We start from the raw sequence: 26,594 nt of genomic DNA, 5'->3' as shown, positions 1-26,594 counted from the left end.
AACACTAATGTGTTACAGAAAAAAAATACTTTTTTGTGACATTTCACTGGACAGTGTGTTATGTGTCAGTATTGTTTTTACGGCTTGTTAATATCAACCTCAGCTGTCAAAAGAAAACTAGAAAGGGATGTTTATTCATCATCATTGTGTTCACATTGGTTCTCTTCATGTGTTTTTCTTCAGTCTGTCATTCTCACCTCTCATCTGTGGCAGCTTGCTGAGGATTCCACTGACGTTTTTCTTTTTACTCGGCCCACAGATCAAAACACCACACCAATCAGCGGACAACTGTAGGTGTGAACACTGGAATTCATTACGGAATTTAAAAGTATTCTCTCCGCTCATTATAAAATTGACCTGTTGTTCCTTCTGAATGCTGAATCTTATTACGCTGAAACTTACAATGGCACCCTGTTTCTAAAGAGAGGAGAGAGCAGTTTGATTGGTTCATTTAGACCTGAACTTCAAATGAAGTTTTAAAACTTTCTTTTGCTTACAGGCCATTATGTATTTAGTCTTTGCACTATAAAGGTAATTGGATTAATTAGGTTCATATGTATTATAAGTGTTCTTTTTTTACCCAATAATAACTGCGTTGTTGTTCATTTCTTCTACCTCATTAATGAATTTATTATTTTATACATTGTGAGGGCTTGTTGTGTAAAGCATAGGCTTTGACTCGCAGCTGTCTTGTTCTGTGCTGTGAAGAGCTCAGAATAGATTTACTGTACACTATATTTAAAGACAATAGCAATTACAGTTTGACAGTCTTTTTTGATATCACAGCATGAAGTACATTTACTGAGTAGTTGCTCAAGTTGAAGTCTCCTTGGGAAGTTTGTATTTACAATTTGGGAAGTCATAGTTTAAATCGCTTTGATCAGAATGACATGGTGATGTATTTTTTGACAGTTTTTTTTTTTTACTTTGCATTTGTAAAATGATGGATAAAAAATTCACACTAAGTGTGGTTTATTCGGTTTGCTTTTATTCAATATATAAAGTGCTGTGAATTGACAATTTAAGATTTGTTTATTCATCAGAACAGATTTTTTAAAATTTAGCATTACATCACTTGCTCACCAGTGGATCCTCTTCAGTGAATGGGTGCCATCAGAGTACTTGTACTTGTTATAAACAAGTTCATCATGAACTCTTTCTATGTCAGCGTTTTTGATCATTTTCACTAAAATTTCATGGCCCCCAGAGTATTTTGCTGTGTGAATATTTGAACATGCATTATCAAATACTATACAAATAATACTATCTGAATTATACTCAGTACGATGATCAAAAACAAAGATGCAGTAGATGGCTTCCATCAGCACCAACAAAACTTCAGTCTTTTACCACTTACTGGATCGACATTTCACTCTGACCCAGAAAATTCCATGTTTAGTGGGGAAGTGTTGTCTCATAATTAACGGAATGTGGTGTTTGGTGGGAAAGCATTGTCTCATAAATAACGGGAAATTTCTTTGTTTGGCGGGAAAACGTTGTCTTATAAATAACTGAAAATTCAGAAATGTGGTGTTTGGCGGGGAAAGCGTTGTCTCATAATTAACGGAAAATGTGGTGTTTGGCGGGAAAGCATTATCTCATAAATAGCGGGAAATTCTGTGTTTGGCAGGGAAACGTCTCTTATATAACAGAAAATTCAGAAATGTGGTGTTTGGCGAGAAAGCATTGTCTCATAAATAACTGAAAATTCATAAATTCTGTGTTTGGCGGGAAAGCGTTGTCTCATAATTAACGGAAAATATGGTGTTTGGTGGGAAAGCATTGTCTCATAAATAGCGGGAAATTCTGTGTTTGGCAGGAAAACGTTGTCTCTTATATAATGGAAAATTCAGAAATGTGGTGTTTGGCGAGAAAGCATTGTCTCATAAATAACTGAAAATTCATAAAATATGTATTTGACAGAAAATCGTTGTCTCATAATTTAAAGGAAAATGTGGTGTTTGGCTGGAAAGCATTGTCTCATAAATAGCGGGAAATTCTGTGTTTGGCAGGGAAGCGTTGTCTCTTACATAACGGAAAATTCAGAAATGTAGTGTTTGGCGACAAAGCGTTGTCTCATAAATAAATGAAAATTCATAAATTCAGTGTTTGGCGGGAAAGCGTTTTTTCATAAATAACTGAAAATTCTGAAATGTGGTGTTTGGCGGGAAAGCGTTGTCTCATAATTAACAGAAAATGTGGTGTTTGGCGGGAAAGCGTTGTCTCATAAAAAAAAAAAATCAGAAATGTGGTGTTTGGCGGGAAAGTGTTGTCTCATAATTAATGGAAAATGTGGTGTTTGGCTGGAAAGCATTGTCTCATAAATAGCGTGAAATTCTGTGTTTGGCAGGGAAATGTTGTCTCTTACATAACGGAAAATTCAGAAATGTGGTGTTTGGCGACAAAGCGTTGTCTCATAAATAACTGAAAATTCATAAATTCGGTGTTTGGCGGGAAAGCGTTGCCTCATAAAAAAAATAAATAAAAATCAGAAATGTGGTGTTTGGCAGGAAAGCGTTGTCTCATAATTAATGGAAAATGTGGTGTTTGGCTGGAAAGCATTGTCTCATAAATAGCGTGAAATTCTGTGTTTGGCAGGGAAACGTTGTCTCTTACATAACGGAAAATTCAGAAAAGTGGTGTCTGGCGAGAAAGCGTTGTTTTATAAATAACTGAAAATTCAGAAATGTGGTGTTTGGCGGGAAAGCGTTGTCTCATAAAAAACAAACAAACAAAAAATCAGAAATGTGGTGTTTGGCAGTAATATATATTTATGAGACAATGCTTTCCCGCCAAACAACAAATTTATGAATTTTTAGTTATGTTTGAGACAATGCTTTCTCACCAAACCACATTTCTGAATTTTCCATTATATAAGAGACGTTTCCCTGCCAAACATAGAATTTCCCGCTATTTATGAGACAATGCTTTCCCGCCAAACACCATATTTTCCGTTAATTATGAGACAACGCTTTTCCGCCAGACACCACATTTCTGAATTTTTTTAGCTTTTTATGAGAAACATTGTCTCTTATATAACAGAAAATTCAGAAATGTGGTGTTTGGCGAGAAAGCATTGTCTCATAAATAACTGAAAAGTCATAAATTTGGTGTTTGGCGGGAAAGCATTGTCCATAAATAACTGAAAAGTCATAAATTTGGTGTTTGGCGGGAAAGCGTTGTCTTATAAATGACTGAAAAGTCATAAATTTGGTGTTTGGCAGGAAAGCTTTGTCTTATAAATAACTGAAAATTCAGAAATGTGGTGTTTAGCGGGAAAGCGTTGTCTCATAAATAGCGAGAAATTCAGTGTTTGGCAGGAAAGCATTGTCTCATAAATAACGGAAAATTTTGATGTTTGGCGGGAAAGCGTTGTCTCATAAATAACTGAAAATTCATAAATGTGGTGTTTGGCAGGAAAGCATTGTCTCATAAATAACTGAAAATTTTGATGTTTGGCGGGAAAGACAAAATACGAGTCTAAAATACCATTTCCTTCTGTGAAAAAATCTCCTGTTGTCTTCTCATGTCAAAATCCACCAATATATTTGTTTAGAACTGTTCTGGAAATGTTTTTTTGCTTATAAACAGTGCTTGATCTGTGCATATTTCTCTCCTGATTCTGATGAGTTGACTTTTTTCACTGGAGAAAACAATATTGAGTAGTTGTTTGAAGTTGAAACGTCTTGATAGATTTGTTTCTTACAAACACACAGTTTTTCACTTCACTAGATGTTAATTAACTATTATGTTTTAATCTGCTGTTTGGACCCTTAAACTGACAGCACCTATTCACTATAGAGGATCCATTGGTGAGCAAGTGATATAATGCTAAATTTGACCAAATGAACTCGTCTACATCTTGAATAGCCTGAGGGTGAACCTGGATTTTAAGCAAATTTACATTTCTGGGTAAAAAAAAATAGTTATAATTGTGACTTTGTGGTGACCTTTATTTGAGTTCCGCTCGTAAATAGTACTTTCACATAGCGAGCCGTGAATTATATAAAACAACTAAGGGTTTATTTTCCAGCAAAATAACTATAAATATTGTGATATAAAGTGTTCCTGTGCTACCTGCTGTAATTTATCATGGGGTGCATGTGATAAAACATCCAGTAGATAAAGATGCCTTTACCGTAGGAGTGATTGTTGGACTTGAGGATGTCGGGAAACTCTTCAAGATGGAGTGCTGCACTTAAATGCAGTTAAAAACCCTGTTATTACAGGCGCTGCATCAGAGCCCTGTCAGCCATAAATCAGGGTCCTGGCCCTTGATGGGAGGCAGTGCGGTTGCCCTGGATAGAGAGACCGGGGTGCGGGGACACTGAATCCATGCATCTCTCCCTGTGGAGATGGCTATCGATTTGCCCGTTTTTCCCTCAGCGGTCCTCGTGTCATTTGTGGTTAGTCTCTCAGATGGGCGGGTAATGGCAAAGCAGCGGAGACCATGAGCACTGCATAGTGCTGCTTTTGTCTGCCACACGTCTCCTCCTTTTAGTCCGCTCAGTCATGCACTTACTCATTCAGGATGTACGAAACTATACATTTTCTTCAACTCTCAGCCCACTGAGTTGTCTAGATGGGATTGAGGAAGCCTTATATAATTAGTCTGTTTTAGAGTTTTGCTTTTTAGATGTGATCTGATATATATAGGTGCTCTTCTGACAGATATTCAAATAAAGAACTATACCCTTTTTTCACCAAATGAACAGGTTCCTCTGAGAAACATATTATACACAATAATGGGAGCATTGCTCACAGCAGGTGATTTGAAGTCCGATGGTAATTGTTTTGAAATGTATTGTTGGAGGTGCTTAGTTGTAAAAGTGTTGCTGTCGCTGTGCTTTAAAGAATTGCAAATTGATTTCAGAAGCATAGGCTTTGTGATCTTGCAAATGTTGCATTGTATGAGGTCTTTTTGAAATTCATCCACGCACCACTTGTTCTTCGTGACATCTTTGGGGAGAATTTTAATGCACTGTCAGTCAATCAACATAGACCTGTGGATGTTGTTTTGAAATATTGAAATAAAACCCCAAAATTGCAATGATATTATTAGTAATTAAAAATGAAATATATTCAATTCAATTCAATTCAAGTTTATTTGTATAGCGCTTTTCACAATACGAATCGTTGCAAAGCGCTGTACAAAAGTTTAGGCTACTACAATATATTTAGTAATTTTAGTATTTAGTGGTGAATACTGTATGTCAAGTCGATGTACATATGATATAAATGTTAAAATCAGTAACTGTGTAATCGAACAGATGATGAACACTAATGGCAATGATTATGTGCTGTGATCAAACTTGTAAGAAAATTATGTAGTGCTGTATGTTGTTTCAAGGCTGGCATCATCTGCGGTCCTCTGAGGGTCGGCATCATCTCTTCTTCTGAATCCAGACTGAATCTTGTGTAAATCCTAGTTACCACGGGATGGAAATCCCGTGGCAGAAACAGAGAAACAAATAGAGAAATAATTAGCGTAGCTGCTGTTCCAACTTCCAACCAAACAAAAATGATGTGTTTAGCCCAAGCTGAAGAATATTAATGTGCATTTGATCAGATGTAACTGAAGTACAACGTTATGAGATACATTATGTGAATGCTTGGCTAAAGAGATGAGTCTTTAATCTAGATTTAAACACAGAGAGTGTGTCTGAACCCCGAACGTTATCAGGAAGGCTATTCCAGAGTTTGGGAGCCAAATGAGAAAAGGCTCTCCCTCCTTTAGTGGACTTTGCTATCCTAGGTACTACTAAAAGTCCAGAGTTTTGCGACCTTAGGGAGCGTGAGGGATTGTAGCGTAGTAGGAGACTAGTTAGGTATGCAGGAGCTAAACCATTAAGGGCCTTATAGGTAAGAAGTATTATTTTGTAAGTGATACGGAACCTAATAGGTAGCCAGTGTAGAGACTGTAAAACTGGGGTAATATGATCATATTTTCTTGATCTGGTAAGGACTCTAGCAGCTGCATTTTGGACTACCTGTAGCTTATTTATTGAAGAAGCAGGACAACCACCTAGTAGTGCATTACAATAGTCCAGTCTAGACGTCATAAATGCATGAACTAACTTTTCTGCATCAGAAACAGGTAACATGTTCCGTAGCTTAGCAATGTTTCTAAGATGGAAGAATGCTGTTTTAGTAACATAGGAAATATGATTTTCAAAAGACAGGTTGCTGTCTAATATAACACCCAGATTTTTGACTGTAGAGGAAACAACAGTACATCCGTCTAGTTGCAAGTTGCAGTTTAAGAGATTCTGTGTACTCTTTTTTGGTCCAATAAGTAATATCTCAGTCTTATCTGAATTTAACAGTAGAAAATTATTGGTCATCCAGTCTTTCACATTTTTAACACACTCTGTTAACTTTGCTAAGTTAGAAGTTTCATCTGGTCTTGTTGAAATATATAGTTATAGTTGTAATATATATATTCAAAGTAGATAAAATAAATAAATGTTTAGTAATATTTAACTACTCAGTTAATGGAGGCACTTTTCATATTTAAACCTTTTTTCTCTTCCATTAAAATCAGATATCTGCAAGACCGTCTTGGCCTTTATTGTAATACCTCTATTGGCGGTGTGACTTTTTGAATGGATCTGATACACCAGAGTATCAGATCCCACCGCTAATGAAAGCATCTATTTGAGAGTGCATTTCATTTGCTTACAGAAAAGATCAAATCTTCAATAACTGGCGTAGACATTTCTAAAGTGTTGTACTGGAGTGTTAATATGACATTGCAGAGCTGCAGTGTGGTTTATTGAGGTTATGAATATGAATGCATGTCCTTAGTGACTTCAGATAAAGGATTCTTTACACTGCCTCAGTGTCCTTGGCCTTCTATCAGAGCAGATTTAGTCACCTTATGTTCACTGTCTCCTCTGAAACATCCCGTTCTTTGATCAGGAGCCTGCAGAAGGGTCGACAGGCATCATTTTTTATTGTGTTCAGAGGAGGTCTGTCTTTTGTCACCGATCTTAATGTAGTTGTCGATTCCGGCCTAGTCATTTAAATAGGATGCTATTGTTTTTGCCATGTCAGCACAAACTAAGCACCATCAGTCCAGGTAGAAGTCTCTGCAAAGTACTGGTAAGGAGAAGATTCATTTGATTCAGTTGAACCTAAAGAGCTCATTTTCTGAGATTGATGTGGGTGATTATATTTGAACAATGCACCACAGCAGCATTTGATTTTCTGATATGACATCATTTTTGAGATATATATCCCCATAGTGTGTAAACAGAAACGTTATGTACCACAAAATGAACCAGCATGACCAGACCAGCATGAAAAACATTTTTTGTTACATTATTTAAGCTATACAAGCAGATACTTTAAAACCACCGTTGTCAATTTTTATTGATATTGCACTGCAGTGCATCCTACTTGTTGAATAAAATCCAATAATTGTTTTTTACTGAATTTGAGGTACCAATTCCAAAAGTAGTGTCTGTTTTGCTTTAGCATGTCACACTTTCTCACAGAATATGTGGATTTTGTAGCATTTTTGCTTTTGGCAACCATTTTTAGGTGAAAAGGTCTACCCTGCTGAAAAAAAAACTGCTAAAACCAGCCTAGACTGGTCAACTAGTCTTAGCTGGTTTAAGCTGGAAGTAGCTGGTTTTAGCCTGGTTTTAGCTGGTCAGCAGGCTGGTTTTAGAGGGGTTTTGGCCACTTTCCCCTGCCTAGCCAGGAAAGACCCCTCTAAAACCAGCCAGCTGACCAGCTATGACTAGCTAAAACCAGGCTGGTTGACCAATTGAAACCAGGCTGGGAAAGTGGCCAAAACCCCTCTAAAACCAGCCTGCTGACCAACTATGACCAGCTAAAACCAGGCTGGTTGACCAGCTAAAACCAGGCTGGGAAAGTGTCCAAAACCCTTCTAAAACCAGCCTGCTGACCAGCTATGACTAGCTAAAACCAGGCTGGTTGACCAGCTGAAACCAGGCTGGGAAAGTGGCCAAAACCCCTCTAAATTCAGCCTTCTGACCAGCTGTTACTAGCTAAAACCAGGCTGGTTGACCAGCTGAAACCAGGCTTGGAAAGTGGCCAAAACCCCTCTAAAATCAGCCTGCTGACCAGCTATGACCTGCTAAAACCAGACAGGTTGACCAGCTAAAACCAGGCTGGGAAAGTGGCCAAAACCCCTCTAAAACCAGCCTGCTGACCAGCTATGACCTGCTAAAACCAGGCTGGTTGACCAGCTAAAACCAGGCTTGGAAAGTGGCCAAAACCCCTCTAAAACCAGCCTGCTGACCAGCTATGACCTGCTAAAACCAGACAGGTTGACCAGCTAAAACCAGGCTGGGAAAGTGGCCAAAACCCCTCTAAAACCAGCCTGCTGACCAGCTATGACCTGCTAAAACCAGGCTGGTTGACCAGCTAAAACCAGGCTGGGAAAGTGTCCAAAACCCTTCTAAAACCAGCCTGCTGACCAGCTATGACTAGCTAAAACCAGGCTGGGAAAGTGGCCAAAACCCCTCTAAAACCAGCCTGCTGACCAGCTATGACCTGCTAAAACCAGACAGGTTGACCAGCTAAAACCAGGCTGGGAAAGTGGCCAAAACCCCTCTAAAACCAGCCTGCTGACCAGCTATGACCTGCTAAAACCAGGCTGGTTGACCAGCTAAAACCAGGCTGGGAAATGGCCAAAACCCCTCTAAAACCAGCCTGCTGACCAGCTATAACCAGCTAATACCAGGCTGGGAAATGGCCAAAACCCCTCTAAAACCAGCCTGCTGACCAGCTATGACCTGCTAAAACCAGACTGGTTGACCAGCTAAAACCAGGCTGGGAAAGTGGCCAAAACCCCTCTAAAACCAGCCTGCTGACTAGCTATGACCAGCTAAAACTCAGCTGGTTTTAGCTGTTTTTTCACCAGGGTACACATATAAAACAACCACAAAGACATGATTCATATCTTCCTCTGAGCCAGGTTACAACTATTTGTTCAATTTTCATCCGATTTTTTACATATGTGACATTATTTTAGACCTAGTTATGATTTCAAGATTTTAATTATAACAGTGTCAAAAGAATATGTAAAAATGACCCAGATGTTTATGCTACATCATGGATTAAAGGATTAGTTCACTTCCAGAATAAAATTTTCCTGATAATTAATTTACTCCAATGTAATCCAAAATATTCATGTCTTTCTTTCTTCAGTTGAAAAGAAATTAGGCTTTTTGAGAAAAACATTCCAGGGTTTTTCTTCATATATTGGACTTCAGCTTCAAAGGACTTTACACAATCCCAGCCAAGGAATAATCGGCCATTTTCAAACAAAAAAATCTACATTTATATACTTTTTTAACACAGATACATAGGCGGAAGTACTGAGCAAAGCAAACGTGTGTAAACGCCCCTTACAAAAAAAGGTAAAACAATGTTGAACGATTTTGAAGTTAAAGGAGAAAATCTGAGTTTTTCGCCCCCATCCTACCTTTTTGAAATGTAGTACACAGACAAAGAACTAACCGCGACTTTCCAATGTGATTACAATGTGTGGGGTCGAGCTAGTGAAAGACAAGCATTTGTGCTCAAAAAGTATAGAAATTAGATTTTTTTTTTTTAGAAAATGACTGATCGTTTTGCTAGATAAGACCCTTATTTCTCTGCTGGGATCATGTAGAGCCCTTTGAAGCTGCACTGAACCTGTAATTTAGACCTTCAAGCCACTGATCCCCACTGAAGTCAAATATATGGAGAAAAATCCTGGAATGTTTTCCTCAAAAACAAAGAATGTTTTCTTTTCGACTGAAGACAGAAAGACATGAACACTGTGGATGACATGGAGGTGAGTAAATTATCAAAAAATTTGTATCCTGGAAGTGAACTAATCTTCAAAGGAATGTTTGGATAGAAGAACTTTTTGTCAAACATGTTTTTAATTGTTTTGGGTAGTGATGGATTGTATCGTTAATAGTTAAATATCTCTGCAGCCGAGGGTAGAAATTTGCAGATTTGTTTTGCAGGTTGCGGTGAACAATGCTTGCCCTTAAAAAGCTATTTGACCCCTTGGCTGATGTCCTTGCACGCAAGCACTTTGATGCTTTTGTTTTCTCTTTTGAATAAGACACAGCGCTGTACTGAATGTGTTTACTCTGCAGTCTTTCTATATCAAAATAGTAAAACACATTTGTATGCATTCCTTTGTTCTATTTTCTCACTTTTGACCCACTTCTTGGAAGTGAACTGAGATCTGAGAGCTTCTTAAACCGCTGATTTATCATGGAGGCTAAATAACCCCACCGATGGATGTTATAGTTGAGAATGTCGGACAGTGTTAACACCAGGCGGATTTATCCAGCAAGGATATCGCACATTTCTCGGCAGTAAAGTTTTAACCTGCGAGTGACCTTCCGATATCCTGGTGATTCAGTATGCATCGTGAAACACCAATCATTCCCTTTTATGGTTCTGGTTTAGAATGTTGTGAACCTACTGACTTTAACAAGCTTTTTGTTTATGCCCTGCTCAAGTCCGAATAGGGATTGGAGTACATTAGCCCTCGGGTGTTGTTCATTGTTTTTGTATTTCAACTTTATATTCTCACAGGCAAAAATAGATTTCCAGATATACACTACAAGTCAAAAGTTATTGAACAGTAAGATTTTTTAAGGTTTTTTTTTTTTTTTTTTAAGTCTCTTCTGCTCACCTAACCTCATTTATTTGATCCAAAGTATAGCAAAAAATGTTGAAATATTTTTACTATTTAAAATAACTGTTTTCTATTTGAATATATTTAAAAATGTAATTTATTCCTGTGATTTCAAAGCTGAATTTTTAGCATCATTACCCCAGTCACATGATATTTCAGAGATCATTTTAATACTCTGACTTGCTGCAAAAGTTCAGCAAAAACAGCATTTATCTGAAATATAAATCTTTTGTAACAATATAAATGTCTTTATCATCAACTCTGATCAATTGAAAGCATCCTTGCTAAATAAAAGTATTAATTTCTATGATTTATTTTCCAAAAAGACTCTTTTTTTCAAGCTTTTGATTGGCATAGTGTGCGATGTTACAAAAAAGCTTTTTATTTCAGATAAATGCTGATCTTCATCAAATCCTAAAATAGAAATGTACTCAACTGTTTTAAATAGTGATAATAATAATAATAATAATAATAATAATAATAATAATAATAATAATAATAATAATAATAATAATAATAAATGTTTCTTGAACTGCAAATCAGCATATTAGAATGTCTTCTAAAATATCATGTGACACTGAAGACTGGAATAATGATGCTGAAAATTTAGCTTTGATCACAGGAATAAATTACATTTTAAAATATATTAAAATAGAAAGCAGTTATTTTAAATAGTAAAAATATTTTACAATATTAGTTGCTGTATTTTGGATCAAATAAATGCAGGCTTGGTGAGCAGAGGAGATTTTTTTTAAAAAAATATTAAAAATCTTACTGTTCAAAAACTTTTGACTGATAGTGTATATTTTTTAAATATACATTTAAAAATAAATACAAGAAATAGACCAAACATATATTGATAATAATAATAAAAATAATATTTTAGATAAACATATATACAGTGTATGTTGCATATTGGGCAGTTGAAAGATTAAACAAAATCTATTTACCTGATCTCTGCTGTTTGCACCGTATATTGAGAATAGATTTGATATATATTTGGCCAGGAACTTTGTATAATCTCTTTTATTCTCCATATAGAGGTCATTGATTGAATTCATTCCTTCATTTGTGTTGGATGTCACCGCTAAACGCTCAAACGTTTGCCCACCTTCCTAAAATCTGATTTGAAAATAGACGATATTGAGCCATACATCATTTCTTCTGTCACAGGTTTCTTCTGTTATCCATTTAGATCCAGGGTGGATCCAGGGTTTTAAAGATTCAGCCTCAGTATGGTCCTGTTTTATAGTACTTCAATCTGTATTTGCTTTGTGATATTCAATATTAGTGAAGATCCATAATCTTTTAGAAGTAGGCTAACACTGGCAGATATCCCAGAACTGCTCCACCAAACAGAAGTTTTAAAGTTTTATGGAAATTCAGGTAAATTGAGTCACTTGATGCCATTCATCTCTCTGACAAGAAATGTTCCAGTTTACCTTAATTCACCCTGCTTTATCTAATACAATCACTTTGTGCTTTTGTGTCTGTGACAAACCGCCTCGTCTCTTACGATTCAGGCCGTGATTGAGACCAAGTGTAGCAGTAGTTATGATACAGCTTTTTGGCTTGTTGTAAAGTAAAATAAGTAGCATACCGTTTACAGCAAACAAAAACGTTACTCATCACTATAGCAAGGCAGTTTTTTTTTTTTTTTTTTTGGTCTACTGGATTCTCAAGATTTATTTTTTGGCATTTTTGCCTTTTGTGTGATAGGACAGATCAGTGATGAAAGGAAGTGGGAGAGAGATAGGGTGTGGGATCGGGAAAGGTCCTCGAGTCGGGATTTAAACACGTGGCGCCCAGAGTGCAACGGCTAATGGGTTGTGTATTCTCGTGAATAAGATCGAAGTCTGACTTGGAAGAGAAGAAACTGTTGAATAAAGTCATTATTTTTGTTGATTTGTTGAACCACTGATGGACTATTTTATCGATGTCCTTACCTTTCTGGGCCTTGAACGTTTCAGTTGCATTACTTTCTATGCAGGGTCAGAAAGCTTTTGGGTTTCATCAAAAATATCTTGATTTGGGGGCAGCTGTGGCAGCCGTGGCCTAATGGTTAGAGAGTCGGACTTGTAACCCAAAGGTTGCAGGTTCAAGTCTCAGGTCCGGCAGGGATTGTAGGTGGGGGTAGTGAATAACCAGCACTCTCTCCACCCTCAATACCACGACTGAGGTGAGTCCCTTGAGGAAGGCACCGTACCCCCAACTGCTCCCCGGGCGCCGCAGCAATGGCTGCCCACTGCTCCGGGTGTGTGTGTGTGTGTGTGTGTGTGTGTGTGCTCACTACTGTGTGTGTGCACTTGGATGGGTTAAATGCAGAGCTCAAATTCCTAGTATGGGTCACCATACTGGGCCTCACATCACCTCCTTTCCTTCCTTTTTATTTGTGTTCCGAATATGAACAATGGTCTTACGGGTTTTAAACTGAGGGAGAGTAAATGTAAAAAAAAGTTCACCTTTCTCTCAGTTTGACAAAAAGCAGACATTTAATCCTTGAAGTTTTTTTCTGGCACTTGAAAATCACAATGATTTGTCGAGTAGACAATTCAAAAGAGGCACTTATCCAAAAATTTGCTGGCTCTTATGTACCGTTGTTATTCCACAGAAAATGTTCAACCCCAAAAGCACTCTAAAACGCACCAGTTGCACGGCAGCTTGGCAAAGTGGTGAGTGACTAATGTCTTTTGAATCAATTATTTTACCAGTTCTTGAAAAAAAACAACTAAGGCGGCATCTCGAAATTGTAAAGAGCTAATCGTAATGTGGCGCGATGTTTGTTTTGGCTGCTTTTCGGCCCAGTGTGTGTGTGTGTGTGTGTGCGTGTGTGTGTCACGGCAATCCTGTTAATCCTGCTCGCATTGTTTACGTTTGATTCTTCTGAATAAATAATAAATGAGATTTAATGGTGAACTGTCGCATGTTGATTTTATTTCTGCCAGGCGATTAATTTAATTCCTGGTGTGTTTATTTACTTCCAACTGCTTCTAGTCGTTCATAACTTCAAGACATTTGAAACATCAAGACAAACTCAAGAAAATGTGTTTATTATCCTTCCCCACTGCTGGTTCTGCATTCTACATATGTTCACAAAGTATTTACCCTGCGGTTCAGTCTTCTTATTGACATCTAGAAGAGGATTCCTCTTCCCCGACTTGCTTTTGATTGGCAGCAGATGTCAGCTGTGAGTGCAGCATAAAAACGCCGTAGCAATTCAGCCCGCCCGTTGTTTTTGAGACGAGAGCTTTGATGGACACTTAGAGGTATTTGGAGAGAATATGCAACGAAGCTACAGTTATGACTGACAGGTTTGACTTATTTGCGGTGCTCGTGGTCTCGCAGCCTTTATCTAGCTTTAATTGAAAAGAGCTCCTCCATTGCTAGACTTTAATTTGATGTCTTTTACAAAAGGGTGGCATCCTGGGGACTGAGCCAGGACTAATTAATGTTTGGACTGAATTACTCCATATTGTATTGAAGCAGTCACTTGGCTTTAGTAGTGAGATTTTCAATAGTAAGCCTCGCAGCAGAGCTCTTTCCCTATCGGATGGTATTGTTGCGTTGGCCGGTCCAAATCAAGCTCTGTTTCACCACATGACAGCAGCCGAGTGCGTTCGGAACAACACATGGTGATTTCGCCTTTGTTTTACTCCCCACAGCGAGCACTTGTCTTACAAAAACAAGCTACGTGCTATTTCTGTGGTATCCCATTACTGATTCAACCCTCCCATCAAATGACTCAGTCCCACACACACGGTTATTCACAGGAGGAAAGGCTTCATGCAGATGCTGGAATGAGGTTTAAGTGGAAACTGTGCATTGGAATTCTTTGAATACCATTTATACCATGCATTTGTCATTTATCATAACAATAGTTAACAGCTTTCCAGCATTCAAAAGACTTTTTCACTTCAGGAGGGCATGGCTATTGTCTGATTGCGTTTGCTGTTTTCCACGAAAATCCTATAGTATCTAGAAGACATAATATCACATTATTATCTAAGAAAGGCATTAGTATGTAGTGTAATGTGAATATGTAGTCCAGTTCGATTTTCATTTGAAAATCCAAAAACACACAGCTGAGGTCAAACGTTTACATGCACCCTACAGAATCTGTAAAATGTTAATTATTTTACCAAAATAAGAGGGATCATAAAAAATGCATGTTATTTTTTATTTAGTACTGACCTGAATAAGACATTTCACATAAAAGACTTTTACATATAGTCACAAGAGAAAATAATAGTTGAATTTGACCTTGTTCAAAAGTTTACGTACACTTGATTCTGTGTAGTTACCTGAATGAAATTGTATTTAGTGATAGTTGTTCATGAATCCCTTGTTTGTTCTGAACAGTTAAACAGTTAAACAAAAATAAACACAATGCATTAAGAGCTGGGGGGGGGGGGGGATTTTTGGAATTTAAAGATCAGGGTAAATGTAACTTTTTTTAAAAATACATTTAAGTATCTTATGTAGTTTCTGAATGGCAGTACTAAATGGAAAAAAAAAAAGATGATATGTGACCTTGGACCACAAAACCAGTCATAAGTATATATTTGTAGCAACAGGCAAAAATACATTGCATGGGTCAAAATGATTCTTTTTTCTTTTTTGCCAAGAATTATGTAAAAACTTTACATACAAACTGTAATTTTTATATTAAAAAAACTTTTTTTGTTTTTTGTCTTATCTTTATGTCATTTCAAAATTGTTTCACTTTCCTCTGTAGTAGACAAAAAGGGAGATATTTATAAGATTTTTGTGTTTTGTTTTAGACTGCACTGACTTTCTTTGCTTGAACAAAAACATTTTTTTCCCATATGTGACCCTGGACCACAAAACCAGTCTTAAATCGCTGGGGTATATTTGTAGCAATAGCCAAAAATACATTGTATGGGTCAAAATTATTGATTTTTCTTTTATGTCAAAAATCATTAGGAAATTAAGTAAAGATCATGTTCCTACTGTAAACCTATCAAAATGTAATTTTTGATTAGTAATATGCATTGTTAAGAATAGGGATGCACCGATCATGATTTTTCATGGCCGATTCCGATACCGATTTTTTACAAGCAAGCTGGCCGATTCCGATACCGATTTCCGATTTTTTCAAAAACAAGAAGTTATGCAAGTAAACAACATAAACAACATGTTTATTTAGTATTTAACAGGCCAAACTGGCTTTGGCTATTGAATCAATAGCATCTGACATCTGAAATTAAATAAAAAATAAAAAATATGAAATTAAATACAGTTTAATAAGTAAAACATGCTTTTAGTAAAGTAAAACAGTAAGCCAACAGGCATTTTAATGTAAAATAATAATCATTCTTAACAGAACAGACTTTTATTTTTGGCTTTTCAAAAGTAAAGTAATGCTTTTTTTTTTTTTTTTTTACAAAAATAAGCATCTCAGCTTTGTCACAAGTGAGTCTGTTTCTTTTTTCATCTGTCACGTGAGAAGCTGAGCTGAACAAACGTTCGCTGTCTGCGCTTGTGCAGGGCGAGGACAGGTACGCTCGCGCAACTTCAGCGAGCACAGAAAAGCGGCTGTCCTTTGCAGACATTGCGGATTGCAATCTTCACGTCCTGCTCACAGATTTCGAAAAACCTCCACACAAGTGACATGTTTCTGAATGAATCGAATGCCGCGGCCCTCGTACACACTTCCTGAAAAAAAACGGCCGGGATAAAAACGAAAACCGGCCGGTTGCCGATCGCGCGTTAGATCCAAAAACCGTCCGGTTTCGATTTATGGCCGGTCAACCGGTGCATCCCTAGTTAAGAACTTAATTTGGACAACTTTAAAGGTGATTTTCTCAGTATTTTGATTTTTTTTGCACCCTTATATTCCAGATTTTCAAATAGATGTATCTCGGCCAAATATTGTCCTATCCTAACAAACTATACATCAATAGAAAGCTTATTTGTTGTGCTTTCATATGATTTATATATCTCTGTTTTGTAAAATTTAACCTTATGACTGGTTTTGTGGTCCAGGGTCACATATAAGTTTTCATGGTCAACTTTCCCTTTGAGTGAAAAAGTTATTGATTTTGATTGATCAGCTGACAAAACACTGAAAAGTGAGAATCCAGTAGACCAAAATATAACAGTAGACCTACACTGAAGAAGAAAAAGAAAATTAGTGTAGAAATAATTTTCACTTAAAAATTCAGAAGAAATGGCAAATAACGCATTGAATTAAACATGAAATTAAACATGAAAATAGTATTTTCGGTAACACTTTACAATAAGGTGTCATTTGTTAACATTAGTTAATGTACTAACTAACATGACGAAACAGTGAGCAATACATCCATTACACTATTTATTAATCTTTGTTAACATTAGTTAATTACATTAGTTAATATGAACTAAAAATGAACAATACTTACTACACCAGTATTGTCTATACAAGTTGTTATTGTTAACATTAGTTTATGCACTGTGAACTAACATTAAAAAACAATGAATGGCTGTATTTTTATTAAATAACATTAACTAATGAACCTTATTGTAAAGTGTTACCATATTTTCTTTTATAAAACATTAGTTCCAGTCCTCGATTCTGATTGGTCAGCAGCTGTGTTTTATAAAGCAGTGCTATGACCATCATGTAATGTAATGTGTGCGTTCTGTAGGTGTGTTTTGTTTGTTTTTTGCAATATACTTGATAATGTCAAATCGCACATCATTAAAACAACAATTACTATATTATCGCAGACGATATATATTGCACACCCCTACTTTCATGTGCATAGAAAGCGGCTGTCACACAGCATGTGAGTACTAAACTAAGTTCTCTTTAATGTCTTATTGCGCTTAAACTGTCAAATACACACAAGTTTATGTTAAAAACAGACGGGAGTTACAAAAACAGTCAGTTATGACTGTGAAGGTAAACAGCTGGGAAAGAAATCACATGTTTATATTTGATCTGTGCAGCAGCGTAATATACAGTAAATAAATCAATAAATCCACTCCGGGACTCAGACTACTAAATAGGTTCTGTGCTCATCTGTGCAGCCAACAACAGAACACTTAGCATGCTTTTGCTCGTCTTGTTTTTTTTTCGTATGCTTGCAGTAAAAATCTTACCAAAACAAAGTTACCAGGTTGTCTTTTTTACATTTTCTGTCTTGGTAGATGCACTGAGGACCTGATTATAGCACTTAAACATAGAAAAAGTCAAATTTTCATAGTACCTTTAAATAATAAATGACAAAGCAGAAAGAATAGTTCCTTTTCTGTTTTCTATTTAAGCTCCAAAAGATGAGGCATGTTTCATCACAACATTCTCTTGCCGTTTACTATTGCTGTCAGGAACTATTTTTTAGCGGAAGGACAGCATACAAAAATTTTCAGTTTTAATATTTTTATTGTGTGGTAACTGTTTTATACTTAAAGATGCAGTGTGTAGATTTTTGCGGCATCTAGCGGTGAGGTTGTGAATTGCAACAGTCCACCGCTCACCCCTCCCTTTACAGAACTACGGTAGCCGACAGAGGATTAAGATGTCGTGTTTTGTGTATGTAGATATAAACTGATAATTCTAAGGTAATAAAAAAAATAATGGTTCATTAAGTAAGGTCTTTATACACCCCTGAAAACATAGTTGTGTATATTATATTGCACCTCTGTCTAGAGATCATCTTAAATATTACACAGTGCACCTTTAAGTCGTGCTGTATTGTGAATAAGCCACAGTGACCTTATTGCTCAAAGGGTTCATCGGATGCAAAACTAACTTTTACATGTTGTTTGAACATAAATGTGTGTTGCCACCCTACAATGATAAAAAAAAAACACCCAGTATTTTTTTAGTCTTTAAAAGTAATATCCCCTTTTTAAAATCAGGTCATTCTCAGCTTCTTGTCGATGTGACGGCACACCGACAGAGGCCACTCCCATGATAGTTGATTGACATGAATGCCTTACCTTAGACCCGCCCTCACCGAGCTGAAACAGTCCGATCGCCACTGTGACGACTCAGGTGCAGGGGAAGACAAGAATGTCTCTGATTGAGCAATTGAGGTGTTCTGTTGTTGGATGTAATAATGAACGTAGCAGTAGTCATTTACTCCCAACATCTAAGCTGCTGAAGATGCAGAGGATAACATTACTTTCGTTTTTTAAAAGGAAAAGCGCCGATCCCGATCTACATATGTAATAATGTGCTTGTTGACAAGTTTCGCCGCTAAATGCGGCTAAACGCAGCTAAATGTGGCTAAAGTAAACATTACGGCTCATCATCCCAGGCAGAGATGGGCGGGGCAGAGCTCATTTGCATTTAAAGGACCATGCAATAAAATGAGTTGATTTTTTGCAGAGCTGATTTTGACAAGGTAAAAGGGTGTTTTTTACACTACTATTGAGAATTTTTAATCAAAGTATATTAGTGACTTTTCATTAAGACCCTAAAGAATCATATGAACTTGTGGAAAATGGGCATCCGATGACCCCTTTAAGTAAAACATGCTCCAATATCAGTTTTACAGTGTAGATGTGACCTATGATATAAAAACAAGTCAGTTTTCATTTGTGTAAAAAGAAGCTTTCATGTCGCCCAGCATTCCCAGTTTTTTCACCTTTAACAGGTTTTCTCCAAACAGTGTTTGTTTAAAGACAGCGAGAGAAACAAAACCGTGGATGGCTTGTCTGGGCAGAAATGGGTAGCAGTTTGAATTGAAGACACAGCGGGTCTGATTCGCATGATTCCCTTTGAGAGCGGTGACAATTTCATAAACGAGTAAGAAACGGAACACATTCTATTTTCATCCTTCAGTTCATAGTCAAAAGACTACATCGTATGCTGTGTGGTGTTTGCAGGCTCTCTACTGTATTTTTAATTGCCTGTGAGCCTTTAGCCAGATACATTTCCTGCCTCGGTTCATATTTAAACACTTCCTGTATTTCCAGGAAAAGAGTTTCTCATTGGTATTAAAACATCCTTTTATCGATTAAAGAGCACTAACTTTTGTGAATAGGGCATAAAAAATGGATGTGCTGAAAAGAATACAGTGCAGTTTAAGCAATTTTAGAGATGGATTGTGGGCTGTTTAACGGATTAAATGCAAGCTTTATTTGCAAAAGTGTTAAATTCACCTAAAAATGAAAAATGAACAACATGAGGGTGAGTAAATGATGACAATGTTTATTTTGGGGTGAATTATGAAATTAAATGAATTCATCCATGAGATGATTGTTTTGCTGCTAACTATTTCAGAAAATGAAAAAGCTGTTCTCATTTGCACAGCACAAGATTACAGACATTTATTAGCTGTACGGCAGTAAAATGAAATTACAAGTGTCAGTGCAAATGCCGATTCTGTTCTGTATTCCGCTGCTGAAGGTGCTGTGCACAGGCCATGCGAAACCATTGAAGTTGATATGCTGTAATTGCATTTGAGCAAAATGATTTGGATGTGCGTGCAGTTTCTAATTGTCATTGCACCCTGCTTCAGTAAATGAATTAGGCATGTGTTTCCTCACGCGCACCCTTTCTTGAACTCTCCGTCTATCTGTTTGATCCTTAATGTGTCTACATAAGCAAAAGAAGATAAGTTGTAATGAATAAGCGCTGGTGGAGAAAGCAAGAGTATTTAAATCAAATAAATGTATATCGTGACCAACTTTTTAATCGTATGCGTTCTCTGCATCTTCAAAGCAAATGCAATTGACATAGTTTATCATTTCTTCTGCTGTATCACATAATCGCCAGTGGTAGATGTGTCATTATAAGTAAAATCAATATAAGTGATGATTTATGTTTTTCTCCCAAAGCAAGGCATCTTACAGTATATCCCACTGTATTCTTGTCATAACTCTTTTGAATAGATGTTAAACTTGTAAAAAAAAAATCTATACTTCTCTTTTGTGAGTGTGGTAATAAGCATCAGTCTTGTCTGAGTCAAGTAGCTCATCTGATTGTTCTTTTTAATTATATTTGGATATTGCAGCTGATATGAAACATATGATATGTTTGTAGCAACATGAATCATAACTGCAATTAGACGCTGAGATACTCTTGTTACTTTGTCTGTCTCTGCAGTCGCAATAAACAGCTGTGAGTTTGACAAATATTACAGTAACATGAGATATGAATTGTTTTAGAGGTGAATTTATTTCATGAAACATTTGAAATTGCCAAAAAGGCAACTGTATGGTTCTCGTTTGATCATTTTTGGGACAATTTCTATAGGAACACTCTATTTATTGTATCCAGAACAGTTTATGACAAAGTGTTTCTTCAATTTTTAAGGACTTTTATCTCCTAGGGTTTTTTTTTTTTTATGTGAAGGTCACATTATAACCATGCAAATGCATTTTCTAGAATGCCTTTTTGTATAGATTTTATTATTTTACACTTGTCCTAGACTTACAGTTTTTCTCAATTGCTAAAACACTAAACCCTAATGTCTGAACCAAATGCTCAGTTGCCTGAACCCATTGATTGAATCAATCACTCTTTTGGCAAAACCATAAGCACTTTTCACCTGTTTAGACACAACTTGCCAACACATTTTCATTGTGATGCACCCGTGCTGCATAATGGTGAGCACAGGTGACAAAAGTCAAACACAATTAAAGCACAGGTTTCACCACTTGAACACAACAACTCAAAACTGATCACACTTGTGGCTAATGATGTGAGGGAACATATACAGTAAGCCAGTTCAGAGAACACTGGTTTGTGAGGCCTGAGAGGAAGAGTTCGTGTGAGAGGTGGTCAAGGTGGTCAGCGTAGACAAAGAACAGTAATATCTGATGAAATCCAAACATCAGTAGATTCACTGTGTCCACCATAATCCGAAGATTTAGAGAAGAGAACAGGTAATTACCATTTTTTGACATTATAGTCAAATAATTATTTTCTCACATTCACTTGCATTGACGATTTTTCAGTCTAGAGGTCCAGTGTGGTTTTATGGATGGGCTATCAACATTTACATACTGTACTATAATGTCAAAAAATGGTAATTACCTGTTCTCTTCTCTAAATATTCGGATTATGGTGGACACAGTGAATCTACTGATGTTTGGTTGTACCCTTTGTCCAGCCTCCCTCATGCTCATACCATGGACAAGAACATGGTCAATCACAGTAGCTCTGATTTCATCAGATATTACTGTTCTTTGTCTTCGCTGACCACCTCGACCACCTCGACCACCTCGACCTCCTCTCACACGAACTCTTCCCATCTATGTTGTTGCCTGGCCAGACAAAATGTGGCCTGTAATGTGGATGAAGTCCTGTGGCCTGACCCAGTACGGAGACATGATGCTGTGGCTGAGTAATGCACTTATTTGTATATTTTTGTACTTTATTTTTACATGGGCTTACTGTTCACAAGTGGCAAACGCATAGGATTTCTGTTTGTTTTTACAAGTGCTATGTGTAAATGCACAAGATTTCTGTTTTGTCTTTTTGTACAAGTGCTAAATGCACAGGTTTTCTTTGTTTTGCAACATGCATTTAGCCTACAGTGAACAATAAACATTTATTTCTCCAGCTTCATGTCCTGAGCATTGTGTTTTCTATTTTTCTACGTAGTGTTTAGTGACTGTTCAGTAGTGTTTTTAATTTTGATTGACTCGGGGCACGACTTGACAACATAGTTCAGTTTTGAGCACAGATTGAACTGTTTTGAGGTGAAAGTTTGGTTTTGCAAGAAGAGTCTGAGATTTTGTGAATATAGCCTGAAAATTGGGTTTTGTGTTCACAGTTTAGAGAAAAGGAGAGCAGCTTTCAAGAAATGTGTCTTAGCAATCGAGAAAAACTGTAAATAAAAACAGTGAAATTTTATTTTATTTTAGCTACTTTATGCTTTCTAGAAAGCCTTTTTGTTTAGATTTATTTCATTTAATTTCATTTAAATTTTTATTATTATTATTTTTGTTATATTTTCTTTCTAGAATGCCTTTTTGTATATATTTTGGTGACTCAGACTTCCAATCTGGAAATAAAACTGGTAAATGTAAAACTGTAGGGCTGTCGTGATTCGTCGTTTCTAATCGACTATTGGATTTTTAAAAATCATTGATTTTCTTTTGCGAGCGTTGAGTAACCGGCAAAACACCAGAAGTGGCGCATTTCACGGACAAGAATCCATAAAACGCATTATTAGACTGTTTTCCAAGGCTGCATTATATATTAAACCCATTTAAAAATCATAATTAAGCATAATTGTGAATTTACAAACACTACGATTCAGATAAATAAATATGTGCGAAGCGGGGTTGGTCCGTGTACATTTTCATTAATTTTCAAATTGAAACGAAATAAGCAGAAATAAGAAAAAGGCTCATTTATTCGTTTTTTCATTTGTTCAGAAAACGAAAAAACGAGATTTTGGCTCGATTTTTCGTTTTTTGGTTCACGGGTAGAAAACGGATAAACGACTTCAAAATTCGTTTCCACATATAGGCGGTCACGAGAAGCCCCTTTACGCCGATTGGTCAACCAAATCTGGACCGGTGACGCCATTCATTGTTCGCTCAACAAAATAAAAGACCATTATTTAAAAAAAGACCATTATTTATTTATTTTGATTCTTTATTTTCATTCTAATTGCAGACTTTAAAACAACAAACATACAAGGGAAATAACATTAATTGCATCAAAATATAATAAAATAAGACACTTAAAATAATAAAATAGAAAAAGCAATAAGAAAATCGCATGTACATATGTGTACAAATAGTTACAAATTATTCAAACAAAACATTTTAAGCTTTCAAATAATTTAAAGCTTGTGTCGCGTTGTTTATTGTAACATGTAAAAATATGATCTAGCCTATATATTTTTTCAACAAAATTATGGCTTTCTTATGTTCAACCTAACTCGTTTCACAGAAATATTTATTTCATAGCTATTAATCTGCACCCCGCATGTTTTATTTTGCTGTAGGGTTTATAATCTGAGTATCTGCGGTAGGGATGCACCGATACCAATCGGTCGATAAAGCTTGCGCGTTTTGTCAGTAAAGCCGGTTCTGTAATCAGCGGTAAATGCCATCAGGTGCGTGATTTCACGTTGAGCCGTATATACTACACACAGCCGTTGTTTACCGACGAGCTGCGCATAGCAATGTTCATTATCAGTGTGAATGTGCGCAGCTCGTCAGTGAACAACGGCTGTGTGTAGTATATACGGCTCAACGTGAAATCACGCACCTGATGGCATTTACCGCTGATTACAGAACCGGCTTTACTGACAAAACGTGCAAGTTATCGACCGATAAGGATCGGTGCATCCCTAATCTGCGGTACCCAGACAGCACAAAGAAGAACAGATCAATGTTCAGTCAAGTGTAAATGCACAGCAGTCATAACTTTTCTTTTAGACATTATGCTCAGTTTTGGACAAGCGATGGTAAGTGCAAATAATGCAAATCGACTGAAGGTACCGAGAGTGGAGAATTTAATTTTTACTGTACTGTATATCGTAGCCACAGGAACGTTTCATTTCGCCAGGATTTAAGTTAGTGTAAGTGTGCACAGCCTAGATGCTTAAAGGAGAAGTCCGGTGTGATTTTGACCTAAAGTGTATTGAATCATGATACCGAGTGTGAATGTACCTTGCATATCTCATCTCGGTTTGTGTCCTGCAGTCCGAAATCTGGGGTTAGTTAGCCGATGCTAACAACAGGTTGTCAATGAGGGTGAATAGGGCATCGGAGTAGCCATGTAAATAAATCACTGTTTTACGCCATTTACGAGGCACAAAGTAGCTCCACACTTCATTGGTAGACTTCCAAGGGCCCTGACATTTAAAACGAGACATTGAGAACTTTGAAAAAGCACCGGTAGTTTATTTACAAGAAGATTTATACAGACAGTACCTGCAAGAAATTTACCGGCCGCCGCCATCTTGAATTTAGTCACGATAAGTCGAGTGTCGAGCAGGAAGGAAACTACAACCTGATAAGTTGATAACCTGATAAGTTCCTTCCTGCTCGTCACTCGACTTATCGTGACTAAATTCAAGATGGCGGCAGCTTTCAGGATGGCGGCGGTTTCATTACATTTTACGTTTATTAAAAGCATCTCCAGTTAATTGATTTTATTAAAAATAAAATGTTAAGTAAAGTTTTTTTTATTTATTTTGTGGAAAATTAGTTGTTTAGAATAAACGATTAATCGATAAATTAGTCGATAGATTAATCAATATAAAAATAGTTGTTAGTGGCAGTCCTATAAAATGGTGAGATTTTATTTTATTTTATCTTAGCTACTTTATGCTTTCTAGAATGCCTTTTGTATAGATTTTATTATTTCACACTTGTCCTAGACTCAGACTTCCAAACTAGAAATAAAACTGGTATATATAAAACTGTGATTTTATTTTATTTTATTGGATTTTATTTTATTTTTAATTTTGACAATCGCATGCGATTTATCGTGCAGCCCTAATTTTATTGTTTCACCCTTGTCCCAGACTCAGACTTCAGAATCTCAGAATCTGGAAATAAAACTGGTAAATGTGTGTAGAAATGATTTCTGTCTTTTTATGAATATTATGTCCGTCTTTCATTTGTGGTGTAATTTCCACCACGGAAAATCTAGCAACTTAAAAACTTTATTTAATTTAATTTGATCTTATCTAAATATTATTTTATTTGATTAAAATTAAAGGTTACTGTACATTTTTAGCAAGAAACGACTGTAAAAAAAAATTGTAAAAAATCGTTTATTGTGGGCCAGCCTCAAGTAAAGGTTATGTTTTAGCCAAAATATGAGACGTGACATATGAAGAAAAATAAATATCAAGGTAAATTTCACTTGTAAGCAAAATATAATTTTCTGTGCACCATTTCCAGTCTAGCTGCAATTTTGTTTAATTATGCAAAAAAGGTTTAATTGTGCATATTTGTGATGTGTAAATGCTAACTATGAAATTAACCTCAATTAGATAAAGGAGTCAGACAAGATATAAAAAGACACTGTGGTTTCTCTAAAAGATGATTCTATGGTCTTCAGTGAAAAAACTAATCATTTTATTTTATTCGATTTTTTAAATTATATTTTATTTTATGGCCCTGGGATAAAAATTAGCCACCATTTCTAAATCTTACATATTTTCCATTGCTTTTATGTATCATTTATGTGTGTTGTCTATGATTAAATATATAAAAATGAAAAAGGAAACATTATTTAAACCAAAAATGTGATTTCCAGAGCTGTCATATTCACCACAGGCTGCTATTAAGCACAATAAATCATTTGAGATACGGTAGAAATGACACTATGGTGGGAATGTTTATTACTTTCAGAAACATTATTATGACAAAAGTTGTCCTGTAATGTATTCTTAGACACTTTGGGACATTTTTGTTGACAAACTAGTAAAAGTGTTAAAAAAAAGTTTTAAGAAAGTTTTCTGTATTGTTGCGTTCTTAGGAACCGAAACAAGTTTAGCAGTGAAACAAACTGCCATTGAAAAACTATTGTATCATATGCGCATATAACTCCCTTGAAAAGTGTTTTATATTCTTCTGAAGTGTTGCTGTTGTGTTTGGTGTGTGGCAGGTGGCTGTGTGAAGGGGGACCCCCAGGGCTGGACCCATGAGGAGTCAAAGAAGATGCTCGCAGCCTGGGCGCCTCTGCTCTTCTTAGCCATGTGGGTGAGAAACGCCACCAGTGGCCCGCTCTCATTCAGAATAGGTGAGTAATGTCTGACTCTTTCAAGCCGTATAGCACATCACTATCTATAGCCTGTATCTCTCGTTAGTCCTCACGCTGAACGGTGTAATTTGTAATCACTGTTAATTAAAGTGATGGGGTTTCACACCAGATTTGCTGCCTTAAGGCGGACTGTAACTCCCAGAATTAACACACTGGAAAAGGAGAATGAGCATGTGAACGCTTCGTGTTTTATGTTGATGTTGTAAACAAAGGCTAGTA

At 36.5% G+C, this 26,594-nt stretch overlaps 1 protein-coding gene across 1 annotated transcript in view; it reads left to right on the top strand.

The window, feature by feature from the left end:
- The window catches only part of grik4 (glutamate receptor, ionotropic, kainate 4), a 514,994-nt gene that overhangs the window by 226,378 nt on the left and 262,022 nt on the right, over nt 1–26,594 (top strand). Inside the window, exon 3 of the mRNA XM_073817307.1 lies at nt 26,220–26,354. Coding sequence (XP_073673408.1) covers nt 26,273–26,354 — 82 coding nt within the window. The 5' untranslated portion in view covers nt 26,220–26,272. The remainder of the gene's footprint in view (nt 1–26,219; nt 26,355–26,594) is intronic.

This window comes from Garra rufa, chromosome 14 (genome assembly GCF_049309525.1).
Source record: "Garra rufa chromosome 14, GarRuf1.0, whole genome shotgun sequence".
NCBI classification, from domain to species: Eukaryota; Metazoa; Chordata; class Actinopteri; order Cypriniformes; family Cyprinidae; genus Garra; species Garra rufa.
This window is presented reverse-complemented; position numbering and strand designations above follow the sequence as displayed.